This window comes from Nelusetta ayraudi, unplaced genomic scaffold (genome assembly GCF_046127955.1).
Source record: "Nelusetta ayraudi isolate G7.1 ecotype Tasmania unplaced genomic scaffold, CSIRO-AGI_Nayr_v1 ptg000031l, whole genome shotgun sequence".
Taxonomy (NCBI): domain Eukaryota; kingdom Metazoa; phylum Chordata; class Actinopteri; order Tetraodontiformes; family Monacanthidae; genus Nelusetta; species Nelusetta ayraudi.
In genome coordinates, this window is record NW_027466081.1 from 685,306 (window position 1) to 699,150 (window position 13,845).

General features: G+C 45.8%; 1 protein-coding gene across 3 annotated transcripts; it reads left to right on the forward strand.

Moving 5' to 3' along the window:
* The first annotated feature begins 2,728 nt into the window (after positions 1-2,728).
* Positions 2,729-13,845, forward strand: ddx3xa (DEAD-box helicase 3 X-linked a). Of its 3 annotated transcripts, XM_076030717.1 has the most exons (20): positions 2,729-3,071; positions 4,534-4,582; positions 4,787-4,834; positions 5,724-5,816; positions 5,908-5,976; positions 7,671-7,769; positions 8,074-8,200; positions 8,382-8,498; positions 8,592-8,691; positions 8,978-9,113; positions 9,209-9,306; positions 9,670-9,768; positions 9,870-10,030; positions 10,140-10,284; positions 11,045-11,189; positions 11,320-11,501; positions 11,675-11,792; positions 12,627-12,780; positions 13,375-13,517; positions 13,620-13,845. In XM_076030717.1, the coding sequence occupies exons 1-20, from the start codon at positions 3,027-3,029 to the stop codon at positions 13,703-13,705; spliced, it is 2,214 nt and encodes a 737-aa protein (XP_075886832.1). In that variant the 5' UTR covers positions 2,729-3,026; the 3' UTR covers positions 13,706-13,845. The 3 variants fall into 3 exon arrangements, with proteins under 3 accessions (XP_075886832.1, XP_075886833.1, XP_075886834.1); XM_076030718.1 differs by lacking the exons at positions 5,724-5,816; positions 5,908-5,976 and having other exon boundaries at positions 2,730-3,071; XM_076030719.1 differs by lacking the exons at positions 2,729-3,071; positions 5,724-5,816; positions 5,908-5,976 and adding an exon at positions 4,039-4,180.

Consider the following 13,845-nt stretch of genomic DNA (forward strand, 5'->3'; position numbering starts at 1 on the left):
TATGCTTAAACCCACTCACCTTCCTAAAGACACCTGAAACTGAATGATTAGCAGTTGTGCTCCTTGCCCTGTTGATGTGGCACTAATTTAACAGTATCCAGTTTACTATTGTGTTTATTAGATTATTACGTAGTCATTGGTGTAGACATGAAAACTGTATTCAATGCAAAAATATTGTTCAGTCAAATCCGTCTGTGGGCGGTTACCAAGGATCTGTTTTAAGACTTAACAACAGTGCATATAATACCTCAATCTGATGGATATATTTCAATTTTGCAACACAGGAGTGACAAACAATATTTTTCTGAATGATATGAATCATACTTGAGAATAGATCATACTGTAGACCCAATACAGCATATTTAGCAACAGTCTGCTAATGCTCCTTTATCTATCACTATACAATTAATGTTTAAAACAAATGCAAAGAAAGAGAAAGAGCAACAAGACTGGAAAATCAATACTCTGAATATTAAGTAATGACTTTTCCTCCCACTTTAAATAAAAAAAAACAAAAAACAAATCTATGCCACTACATTTGGATTCAGTGGAAGATTTGCTTCATTTTCGTTAAAAACGTTCCCATAGATTGAAAAGGCTGAGCTGGAAAAACACAGGTGAACACAGCTACTTCCGACTTCTGTGCAACATGAGCACATTTGTGAGATTTTGTACATCATACACTGAGCGCTCAGTCATGGGCACATACGAGGACTCTTACAAGCTTACGAAAGCTTACGAAAGCTTGAACCCCCTAAGTGCCGTGTGAACATGAGACGGACATTGAAAGCACGTGTCGCAGGCCAGATGTTTGAGATTTTGGCAGCCTTTTGTTCACCAAAGGTGCGCCAAAAGAAATGAAAAACAAAGCTTCTTCCCAACTTCAGGAGTTCAAACTGACTGTTGCCTTCCTTCACCTTTCTTCCTTGTCTTTCAGTTGAAATATTGAGAAGATATAGTTGAGACCCTGCTTGATTTGTTTTTGTTCTCACAGTGGTCATGAGGCAGAGATATAAAGGTAAACGGTATTTGAAATTTGTGTACATAAATTCTAAAAATCTGAGGACTGGCACCAAGACAGCTCAGCCATCATAGAAGACTGCAAGAATCAGTCAGCATTTCTTAAAGATACGATGGGTATTTGCAGAAAATGTGGCAGTCAAGATCTGTATCAAGTTGGTAATATGTTTTTCCCACAGTTTCAACAAGTTTGCCTTCAAGTGAAACCGGAGGCCAATTTGTCTTGCTTATAGTGCAGATAATCAACTCTTTTGTTTTGGGACACATTGATGAAGCTCCAATGGCCTTAATGTCGGGATTGGATTTGAGGCCTCATCATTATCTTGTATGGCCTGCGGGCCTTTCTCTTGAGTTTAGCCATGCGGCTCCATTCCAACAATCAAGAGGGGTTGCCAGTTTATCACGCAGCCACATAGGGAGACAATGAATCTCATTCATACCCACACTCAGAACTACGCCCACTGTAGATTTGCTGATTATCCCACTGTGCATGTCTTTGAATGTGGGAGGAAGCCGGGGTACCTGGAGAGAATCTGCCGAGACACAGGGATAACATGCAAATTCCACCGAGACACTGAATGAATTTGGATAAATATCGGGTCGAGAAAGTATTTGTTTATTGTAGTGGATGTGAAGTTTTAGTTGAAAGTTTGCCATTTTAAAAGTCATAACTATGTTAGTTGCAATGGGTTTAAAAACAACAACACTAAGACAGCATTAGCCAAAGCCTTTGATCAAAGTTAATATTATTTGCATACAGTATCAAAAAAAGAAAAATGTGTATATGAAAAAAAAACCAAAACATCAGATGCACTCTCAATAAAAACTATATTTAAAAAACAACAACAACAGTAATCTAAGAGGATTAGTCACTGAAGACGCAGTCAACAGACTTGAGAACCTTTGGGCCATATTAAATCAAAAATAGCTGAAAGCTTTGTTTTTATTAAAGCTCTATTCATGTCAGGCAGCAATTGTACAGTCAGGCGCATCCTACTCCTCACATTTTCCATTTCATTGAGTTTCCCATGAAGACTGTCCACTGTTACCTATACCAATTATTTTAACCTTTAGTTTAGTTTTAGTTTAGTTTACTCATTTAGTTCTTAAGAACTAGTCAGTCAACTGATATTATTCTATTGAGATGGTGCGCTCATTTTTATTAGTGAATTATTGCTTTCTGTCTCTGCTCTATCTTTAGGTTAATGTTCGCTTGAGTCCAAGTGAACAAAATTATGATGCACGTCTGTTGTGTGGACGAAAACCAGAGGGAGGGCCACAGTGGTTTCAGGAGACCACATGTCCCAGCCATACCTTTACAACTTCTTTTTGGGAAGGTCTGTAGTTTCTTAGCTTAGCCATTCTCCACTTCTTTTTTTTCTTTTTTTTTTTAAATGTCTTTCAGAACTACACTGTGTCACTGTGAGCTTCTTATTTCTACACCACAACAGTCATCCTTTTTGAGAAAGTCAACAGTTACCCACATTCTTTGTAAGTTCATATCAAATCATCAATTTGGGTTTTTAAAAAAAATCGATTGATGGTTGTAATGACGAATTACGTGATTTAAAAAAAAAAAAGAAAATAATATATTTTAAAAAATCCTCTGCGCTGTGAATGCCAGTGAGTCAAGGCGACGGGAAACATCGCGATAGTTTACCACACGAGCTGTGTAATGCACCGCGAGGTAATATCTCGCGCTACATCACCCTCGACATCTCATTCCACCACGATCAGCTCTGCCGGGAGTGGGTACTTATTCAACTGCTACAGAGCAATCATCCATTTGGAAACTTGAACAAATTGTTGTTTGGAAACGACCACCGTCGTTTTATTTATTTACAAGTAAACGTTGTCTCGAGCAAGTGTATCGGTATTTATTTGCTTAAAATCGTGAAATTTTAGCTCGCGAAGGGGGAAGCTAACTCAACGTTACAGTAAAGCCGGTCGTGCTAACAAAGAAAATCCTTTCTCTTCAAAAATAATCCCCACTTCTCTCTTTAGTTATGAGTCATGTGGTCGTTGATAATCCACACGGTCTAGAGCAGCAGGTAAGCGCTTTCAATTGTTATTTGACTGTTTTGCCGTAAAAAAAAATTACTTGGGTTTTTTCCTCGGGCACATGTAGTTTCGACAGAAAGATTGCCCCATTGGCTAAGTCGCTAGCTTTTAGCTCAGCCGGCCGGTGAAATGGTGGCGATGTCGCTTCGGGGAAGATTGTGATGGCGGAGCTCGGTCTGAAATGGTACCAGCCAACTTTAACGGCTGTTTTTGTGTTGTTAACGCTTGTGTAATTTTTCTTTTTCGTAAGCCTGTGGCAAACGACGAACATTTTAAATATGTCATTTGAGCCGATAGAAAATGCGAACGTCCGCTAACGTTTCGTTGGGTGTTATGGCGACTTCTGCTCGCTTGTAGCGAGTTGCCTCTTCCTCACGAGGTCGCGCTCAGCCATACTGGAAATTACAACGCCGTCGATCTCGCGTTCGGTAATTTGACATGTTTCCGTTCGGTGGATACTTTACCAGCAATGATCGCGCTTTGTTAAAAATAAATAAAATAAAATAAAATAAATGTCAATTAGCCTTTACTGTCTAAATCTGTTTCGAGTACGCTTCGTATTGGCTGAGTGTTCGCCCTTGATTCGTAATTAGTTCCAACGTCCTTGTTAAGAAGGAAGCGGGGGGGAAAACATCGATTGCGTTTGAACAAAGTAAATCCGGTGTTTCCCTTGGCCTTCCACCGGAGACAACCTCGGTCGTACCACAGTACCATCAAGGTACTGACACTTTTGACTTTCATCTCGGAAAGAAAAAAGTCAACGTTCTGGCTTTAAACTCCTTTCTGATAGAAGAAGACGGTCGTGGACGGAGGATGGCGGTAGTCTCACATTTTAGATGCCGACTGCCGAACCAAAATCAAATACAACAACTAAAACTAAAACGCGACTTTACTTCAAGTGCAACCGGCCACCACCCCCACAAGAGGCGAACAAGACGGTCGTAATCCTCTTTTGAGTGTCGGATCCGGCGGCGTGCACGCAGTTCTCGGCAGGCATGCAGAACTCGACGTAACACCGGCGATATCCTGTCGAAGTAGCCGGCTTGTGTGTTGGGCCTTCTCAACCTGAAACGTGGCGCAGGGGAAAATGTTGGCTCGGGCAAGTGACATTGATGGTCTTCGAGTGTAACACTTCGGGACACTTTCACGTTCGTGTCGCGCACACTCTGTTTCGACGTCTTGGCACATTAGTTTGCCTCGCACTTTTCGCCGATAATTTGGCACTGGATTATCGCGAAGAGTTGGTAGCGGTCCAATGTCCGTCGTCGACGCAACTGCGTCGTTTCGGTTTTTTAAACTGTTTTCACCGTGACGCGTTTAGGCGTTCGTCGCACTCTTGTTTTTAAAACTCATAAGCCCGTTTGTTTTTTTTGTTTTTTTTTTTAAGCCTGCTATTCATTAGTTTATACAAGTGATTTTCATAAATGCAACTTTTTTTCTTCCCCCTCCCAGCTTGCTGCCCTAGACTTAAACCCTGACGCTCAAGGTGGAGGAACTGGCAGTAAGTAACAAATATTGATTTTGTATATAAAAAAAAAAAAATATTTGCGTTGTATAATCTTGTAAGTAACCGGTTTAAGATATTTCGTTTTATTTTTTCTATTGTGCTGATGGAACTGTACCTGCTGAGTCATTTCTGGTAATACTAGATTGTAAACATCAATGAAGCCTGTGTAATGGTTTTTCTCCCCTCGCCTCCACCCAGGACGTTACATTCCACCTCACTTGAGAAACAAAGATGCTGGGAAAAACGGTAAGTCCACGGAGACGCGTCGCAAAGCGTGCGCAGTTGTATTCATGTTTTGAGATGCAGGGTTCATGTTCACGAATGCCGATGACAGCATGGTGGAAGCGAGCCTGTTTGAGGAACGATTTGGCTACTTTTGAGTTCCCATCATTTGCTACGTGGATGCTGACGCCAGAACGCCGCCTTGTTTTGCCGTCAGACCACATAAGTGTTGAGGACGTTCTCTCGTCTCACCCCAGACAAGAGGGAGAATGTCATGAAAGGGTCTTGTGTCTGGCATTTATGAAATGGGTTTATCAAAATTGTCAAATTCTGGGGAAAATATTTATTCTGATTCCTATGCTGCTTCTCAAGGGGATTATTTTTTATTTTTATGTGGGATCCAGACAGAGTAGTTTGAGGATGAGGATCTGCACTTATTTGTTCTTAAAGGTTAAATCAAGATACACTTAGGCCTAGTTGACTCATTAGCTTTTTTTGTGTCATAAAACAATCTTAGATTTGCTGAATCTGTTTCAGCAACAAAAAAAAAACACACGGTACTGTGTCATTGCACACTTGACGTGTTCTCCGTTTTACTGTTTTCTTAATCCACAGCAGGCAGTACTTATTCCGCCGGTAGACAGTGCGGTTATTCAGTGGCACCAGTAAATCTCTGTAAGTCCCTTCTGCCTGCATTTGCTGAGGGCAAACCTGCATTTCAGATGCATGAAATAGCCATTTTACTCACCAGGAGGAAGCGCAGTTCAGACTTAAACCATTTCCATCCAAGTGCTTGCAGTCAGTGTGATGGGCATTCACTTCAAAAGCCACACCTGCCTATTGGTCCTTTTGTTTTGTAGTTCCCTCTCCATTATGTTTGTGAAAAGTATCCCTGACCTGCCGTGTTCCCTAGTTCCCTCGAAACAGTGGCCGCAGATGTGGCAGGCAGAACCTCCTCACAGGCAGAGGGATGGTTTTACGTCAGGATGGGATGACTGTAATATTGGTAACTTTTAAAAGTAACTTTTATGGCCATACCACATGAGTCAGGAAGTTTGGGTGAGTCTTTATAGCCTGCCCTCCCTACCTTTGCTCAGGTTACGCAAGACTGGCGTCTCAGGAGCTCGCCTATTACCATGCCTGCGGCGGGGGCTGGCAAGACAGATGTGGTACATTCTGACGTGTGCATGTGTGCCGTCGAATCGACGCGTCTCACTCGGTGGATGTGCCTGAGACCCGGGGCTAAACCTCTCTGCGCTACGTGCTATGACCATTTTGGCAAAAGGAAAAAGCAGGAACGTGGGCCTAACGTTGTGCATACCAGAGTTTGCAGTAGTCTCACAGCGCATGGCGATCGCGCCTCGGAGCTGCGCTCCGGACTAATAGAAAGAGGATGTCCGCTGTCCCTCGAAAGGAATCCATGTGGCAACGACGTCACATTGCGTCACGGGCAGCAGAACACAAAACTACCGCGGCGTGACGTTAGCAACCGTCATAGCAAAACTGTGCTATTTCTGCACTCGCACAAGTCTGCAAATACCCGCCCTGGCATGGCGCACTGCTCAGGTGCCCGAACGAGCCGGAGGCCAAGTCTGAAGTCACTGATGCACCCCCCGTCGTTTTTTTCCCAAGAAATCTCTTCCTCGCGGGTTCCCCTAGTTTTATTTCCCCCAAATCAACGCAAGCCGATTGTTGGCGTGCGAGGGACGGCGTCGCCCATCGAAACCCAACAAACCTGTTTTGATCGTCTTCAGTAAGCGCACCCACGATTTAATGGCTGCTCCTCTGTGAGCCGTCATCTAAAAGCCCGATTCACAGAGGCACAAATGACTGACCAGGGCGATTGCCACCACAAAACATTCACAGTGTAGTTCGCAGGACGTTAATGTGAAGCAAATTGACACGCGGGGAGAATTGAGTCTGGCAGTGGGCTTTTGCTTTTTTTTGTTTCTTTTGTGTGCAGTTTGGCATTTTGGTTTGCTTCTGGATTCACACTAAATATTTAGTAGATTGTGTGTTTTTCCTACTTTTTAAAAAATTTTTTTTTTTTTTTTTTTTTGAAAGTGCCGCCTGAGTGCATTTTGTTGTTGGGCTAAATTACGGAATTGTGATGCAATTTACCACACTGCACTTCATTGAAATGCATTTGAATTTATTCCAAGTCAAAGTTGACGGAGGTCTGTAGTGCACGGCCATCGGCTGCGTTTCTGTCGGTGAATAGCGAATCGCCACCACAAATGGCATTGCGAGTAAAAAGCACCCACACCCGTCTGTGTAAAACGCAAGTGGAACCAACGTTTCAAGAAGATTTGGTTCAGATAAAGTTCAGAGATTTTTTTTTTTCATCGAGCTCGGCAGCGCTCAAGTCTTCCTAACCAAGACGAACGACACGTGAGTTCACAATGCATTTCGAGCGCCTTGTTACTCGGTTCACGATTGCATTGCCTTCAATTCAAAATTTACACCCGGTCAATTTCGACACCGCCCCGCACTCCTCTCCGTGCGTTCTTCTAGGCTCTAATCCCGCGCTTGCATCAATAGAATCGCCATAGTAGCCGTCGTCAAAATGGCTTCGCTGCAGGCATGAGCCAGTACAAACGCACCCGCCCCTCCACCGGCCTGATGTGGTATTAAAGGACTGTGCATTAGAACATGAACGCAGCCAGTCTGCATGCAGGGGAGCAGCACGGCCGTTCTTTCAAAAATGGCAACATTTGTGTAAAAAAAACAAAAAAACCAACACACAACTAATGCAGTAAACCACAGTTGGTTGTCAAACGCCAGGATTCCGGATGGCTGACCTGACCGCTCGCCTTCCCCCCCACCCCCGTCCTCACCTCCTCCCCTCTCTCCCCACCAGATTCATCCGGAAGTGATGGCGGGCGAAGCAACGGCTTTGTGAACGGCCACCACGACAGCCGCGCCAACGGCGGACGAGGACCCCCCCGACATGATAGAGGTGAGTGCGGTGCCTACCGGGGTGGTAACAGGGTGTGGGGGCTTGTTTCCCGCAACCCATGCAAAGTGCAGGCGGGGCCACTTAGAGTGATGTTTTTAAGGCAAAAATGAAACCATCGCAACCACTGTCGGAGCGATATTTATTGGAACTGGGAAAACCTTGAAGAATAACGCTGTTTTCTCAAGAGAAGAGTTCAGGTTCGCCTCTGTTAGGAAGGCGAGCGGCTCTGATAAGTGCTTCGCAAGTCGTTTCTCCTCTTGAACGCAACGGCGAACCTAACTCGAGTGCCCTCTGGCCGCGACAGGGTTCGGCACCTACGACAACAAAGACAGCAACTGGGGAGGACCCCCCCGGGACAGCAGCTTCGGGGGTCGTTCCGACAGGTCCAAGAACTCCTACTTCAACGAACGTGGCACCGGGTCCAGAGGAAGGTGTGGGAAAAATCTCTGCTTTTCAACACACAGTTTGCCACTTAACCTGATGCTGTCGGCTCTCCTCGGCTGTGTTGGATCGATTTGTTTGTTTTGAGATCAGACCACCGCTGATGTACCCCGAGGCTTTTCCCCATCAATGCACGCAAACGTATTAATGATGACGTTTGCACGCGTACAGATACGAGCGCGGAGGCTTCAGCGGTAGCGGCGGCGGCGGCGGCGGCAACCGCTGGGGGGAGGACTCCAGAGACGAAGACTGGTCCAAGCGCACGGCCGCCAACGAGCGCCTGGAACAGTAAGGCCGACGAGCCCACTTTCAATTGTTTTTGCGTCGCCATCGCCCGGAACGTTTGTAAAAACGCATTTCTTTCCTTTCCTTTATTTTCAGTGAGCTCTTCTCGGGAGGCAACACTGGGATAAACTTCGAGAAGTACGACGATATTCCCGTCGAGGCTACCGGAAGCAACTGTCCGCCCCACATTGAAAGCGTAAGCTCCTGTTCTGTGAAGTGAGCCCATCTTGGAGTATTGCTTGAACGCAGGACAAGAAGATTGCCTTTATTGATCCCACATTAGGGATATTTGCATAGACACAGCAGCGAGAGAAGAATTAAAGAGAAATAATATAAATGTGTATGTATGTGTGTGTATGTATGTGTGTATATATATATATATATATATATGCATGTATGTTATATATGTGTGCGTGTGCGCATGCGCAATGGTTTACCAAAGCCGAAACCATTTTCTGATGTTTTTTTTTTTTTTTTTCCAGTTCCATGACGTGGACATGGGGGAGATCATCATGGGCAACATCGCGCTGACCCGCTACACTCGGCCCACGCCCGTCCAGAAGTATGCCATCCCCATCATCAAGACCAAAAGAGACCTGATGGCTTGTGCCCAGACCGGTACGCACCCGCCGAGCTCGTCTCAAACATAGGTCGTTCAAAACGGAACGCCGCGTCTAACGTTTGTGTGTGTGTCGTTTTTGTGTGTTCCTCAGGCTCTGGCAAGACGGCCGCCTTCTTGCTGCCAGTTTTGAGTCAGATTTACACAGAAGGGCCAGGGGACGCCGCGCAGGCGGCCAGAAGCGGTGGACAGGTACTGAGAGCTTCCGTTCCTTCTTCTTCTTCTTGTTAAAGGTTTGATGTGTAAAGATCTTAAGGAAGCCTTTGTCAGGTGGGCTTCTAACTAGGCCCGTCAAGTAGGAGCAAGAACCCTATCGCTTTATGTACATTCTCGTGTAAATGTATATGAGAACCGGTCGAAGGGTTGGAAAACCAAATGACTTATTGTACTGCGAGAATACACCTTTGTTAATGTATTTTTGGGCAGTATTCTAAGCTTTCACCAATATGAAAGAAATTGTAAATCAAGCCAAATATTACACACTGAACGTTTAAGTGCCAGTAATTGGATTCCACTTGGTTACAATAAAAAACAAAAAAAATTTCAACCTTCCAGGAGAATGGCAGGTACGGCCGTCGCAAGCAGTACCCCCTCTCCCTGGTCCTGGCCCCCACCAGAGAGCTGGCCCTGCAGATTTACGACGAGGCCAGAAAGGTGAGCGCCACCAGCCAAAAACAAAAAGCCCGGCCGCTTCGGCGCCTCTCGTTCTCGTGCGTCTCCCAGCTTACACCGCTGTCGCCGTCTCTACTCTGCAGTTTGCCTACCGCTCGCGCGTGCGTCCGTGCGTGGTTTACGGCGGAGCCGATATCGGACAGCAGATAAGGGAACTGGAGAGAGGCTGCCACCTGCTGGTGGCCACCCCCGGACGTCTCGTCGACATGATGGAGAGGGGCAAGATCGGCCTGGACTACTGCAAGTCAGTGTCCGACACGCCGTCGAGATCCGACCGATTGGGTCCGCCAAAGTTTTTAATGTAAGCCGGTATTTGTTTTTGACGATAACGTCGGAATCCGTTTTCCGCTCAGCTTCCTGGTCCTGGACGAGGCCGACCGCATGTTGGACATGGGGTTCGAGCCGCAGATCAGACGCATCGTGGAGCAGGACACCATGCCGCCCAAAGGCATTCGCCAGACCATGATGTTCAGCGCCACCTTCCCCAAGGAGATCCAGGTACTGGTTCCACTGCAGTAGTACTTTAGGACTACTGACCCGTCGGCCTCTGCGCTTGGATTCGTGTGGTTTAGTTTATTCCATCATGTGTTGCACATTTACCATTGGGTACACACGGAACCATATAGTTGCATTTGTGGTTCACACATGATGTAGTTATTGACGCAAAGCAATAACTAAGTTATGACTTGAACATTAACAGTAGTTATATAACTTTTTTTTTTTTTTTTTTTGCTAGGAACACAGTGTCCTCGAACTTAAAATTGAAGGGGTGCAAGCACAGCATCTTAGGGGCTCACTGTAAACGCACTTGCAAAGTAAAATTCCTGATTGCATTACAGATAAATATTTGACACGAAACACAGGAACTGCACTGTTTGAAGTGAACACTTTTATGATCTGCAAATGGGTCAGAAGTTTGTCACCAACAAAATGTAAATGATTCATATAAAGCATCTGCAGGTGGATGGGAAACCTTACACGCACGGTCAGAGTTTAGTTGCAAAGTGAGGCCATTTAGGGCTCTGGAGCCCAGACGGTCATGAAGGTCCGTGTCAGCTAAAAAAAAAAAACAAAACTCAAATTCCGACCATAATCCGGAACAGGGACAACTTGTCCGGAAAGGTAGACAGTAATCGATAGTGCTGTCTTGGATATTGTTGCTGGGCACGAGACCCGTCCAATAAGCCGGTGCGATAATCGTCTCACTTGGTCGTAGCCAGCGTTTAACAAATTCATTCCTTGTTTTTAAAAAAAACAGATCCTTGCACGTGATTTCCTGGAGGATTACATTTTCTTGGCCGTGGGCCGCGTCGGCTCCACCTCGGAGAACATCACCCAGAAAGTGGTCTGGGTGGAAGAGCCCGACAAGAGGTCCTTCCTGCTCGACCTTCTCAATGCCACAGGTGAGAAAACGAACAAAAAAACAAAAACAAAAAACAAACCTTTCCCGTCGAGCCACCGAGCCGGTGGTGGCGGCGGCGGCAAGCGTTCCGCATTGTCTGAGCGCCCGAGTTCTCTCTTCCCACCGAACAGGCAAGGACTCGCTGACTCTGGTGTTTGTGGAGACCAAGAAGGGGGCGGACGCCCTGGAAGACTTCCTCTACCGCGAGGGCTACAGCTGCACCAGCATCCACGGAGATCGTTCCCAGAGGGACAGAGAGGAGGCGCTTCACCAGTTCCGATCTGGACAGTGCCCCATCCTGGTGGCCACAGCCGTATGTATCCCCCCCACCCCCAATCCCCTGTATACAAGCAAAGTTGGGTGGGTTTGATTAACGTTGACACGTGGCCTCCAAATTTGAAACCGGATCAGGTATTATTTCATGATGTCCATGTTGCAGCTTGAGGTGTGTGTGTGTTATTGAACTTCAACCTCCTCGTTTTCCAGGTGGCGGCCAGAGGCCTGGACATCTCAAACGTGAAGCACGTCATAAACTTTGACTTGCCCAGTGACATTGAGGAGTACGTTCACCGTATTGGCCGTACGGGACGTGTCGGAAACCTCGGTACGAAACCCAGTTTCAGCTCCCAGAACCTGAACTTTATTTTTTTTTGCTCATTTGTTTCCTTGCCTGAACCTACTTCTGAGTTAGCTATTGTTCTGAAATTCAGTTGATGGCCAATGAGTATCATTAAAGGGTGATTCCGAATTTTCTACCTGGGACCCTAATTTCCAAATTCGCCAGTGTGCTGCTATTTATCAGTGGAGACCATTGCATCAAATTTCATCCGCTTCTAGCAATGGTGGAATTTTACTTCTTTGTGCACTGTGTTCTTTGACAGTGGCAGGTCAATAAAAGAGCCAGCAGACTATTTAATCAGTCCGCCACTGCTGTGGTCTACTACCAACTACAGGGAATAAGAAATACGTTGTCGTTAAGACAATATTCACTCAAAATACAATGTGATTCAAGGGTAGTTTTCTTCGTAACACTATTTTGTCAACACAGACATTCATATTGATAGTCTGGTTTTAAATTTACTTGCCTCTGGTTTCTGCTAGCCTATCAGCGGTCTCCATTGATTAAATAGCGCACAGGCTAACTTAGAAATGAGGTCCCATGTCCAAATTTCTAAGCCACAACCGTTAATCAAATGTTCTGGTTAAACATAATTTAGTCTCTAATCCTGACTCAAGATTATTGTAAAAGTGAATCATTTCTAAATGAAACCGTTAGTCATTTGTGCCAAAAAAAATATACACTAGTACTTCATCCAAGCAGATCCTTGTAAATGTCTCATAAAAAAAACCTGCCTGCAAGTCTTCCGTAACTTTGCGTAGAACTGACATTTTGCTGTTCGCGGTCAGGCTAACAAGGGCTCTGTGTTGTGTTGTGCAGGTCAGGCCACGTCGTTCTTTAACGACAAAAACAGCAACATAACCAAAGATTTGCTGGACATTCTGGTTGAGGCCAAGCAGGAGGTCCCCACCTGGCTCGAGAGCCAGGCATACGAGCATCAGCACAAGAGCAGCAGCCGCGGACGCTCCAAGAGGTAAAAAAGCTTTTCGGCTTTGTCATGACATCTTTTTAAGGCTTGATATCGGCGAGAATCTTCACCTCTTGGTTTTTTACTATTCAGCCCTCAAAGGGCTGAGGGTACAAAGCTATGCCAGTACTGCTGGCTGAATATCGTGATATATATATCATTGCTGGCTGAATATCATGTTATATATCGTATTGTTGGCTGAATATTGTGATATATATCATATTAGCTGAATATCGTGATGTATATCATATTATGAGCTGAATATCGTCATATGTATATATTGCTTCCTTGGCTGTATATTGTGATATATTTCGTATCGAAGTTGAATATCGTGATATGTATTTTGTCCTTGGCTGAATATCATGATGTATATCGTATTGTTGGCTGAATATTGTGATATATATCGTATCATGGGCTTAATATTGTGACATGTATTGTATTGTTGACTGAATATCACGATATGTCGTGTCATAGGCTGAATATTGTCTGTCGCATCGCGAGATTAGCGTGTCGCTACCGCTCCAGTGATTACCGACCTCCCGTTTGCGGAGTGTCTCGGTCGCAAATCTGTCCGGTCCTAACGTGGAGCACTTTGTCCAGGTTCTCCGGTGCCTTTGGTGGAAGGGACTACCGTCAGTCCTCCGGCGGCTACGGCGGCTCCAGCGGCGGCTCCAGCGGCGGCAGCTACGGCAGCAGTCGCGGGAACCGCAGCGCGGGCGGAGGAAGCCGCGGCTTCGGCGGAGGTAAGGAAGCCGTTTCGCTCCCATCAAGTCTCCCAATCGATTCGCTCCGATCGGCTTCGCACCGTGCAAGTCCAACCAACCGTGGCCGCGTTTTCTCCTCAGGTGGCTTCGGAGGCAACTTCTACGGCAACGACAGCTACGGGGGAAACTACAGCCAGTCTGGGAGTGTGGACTGGTGGGGCAACTAGTCGTCGTAGGGCGGAGCAGGCGAGCCCACCCAATGGAAACCACATGTTAACCTAAGCCAGACCATAACAACCTTCTCTGCGTAGCCTCACCTGAGACACAGTACACGATCAGTCCCGGTTTTCTGCCGTTTGCCTCTCTC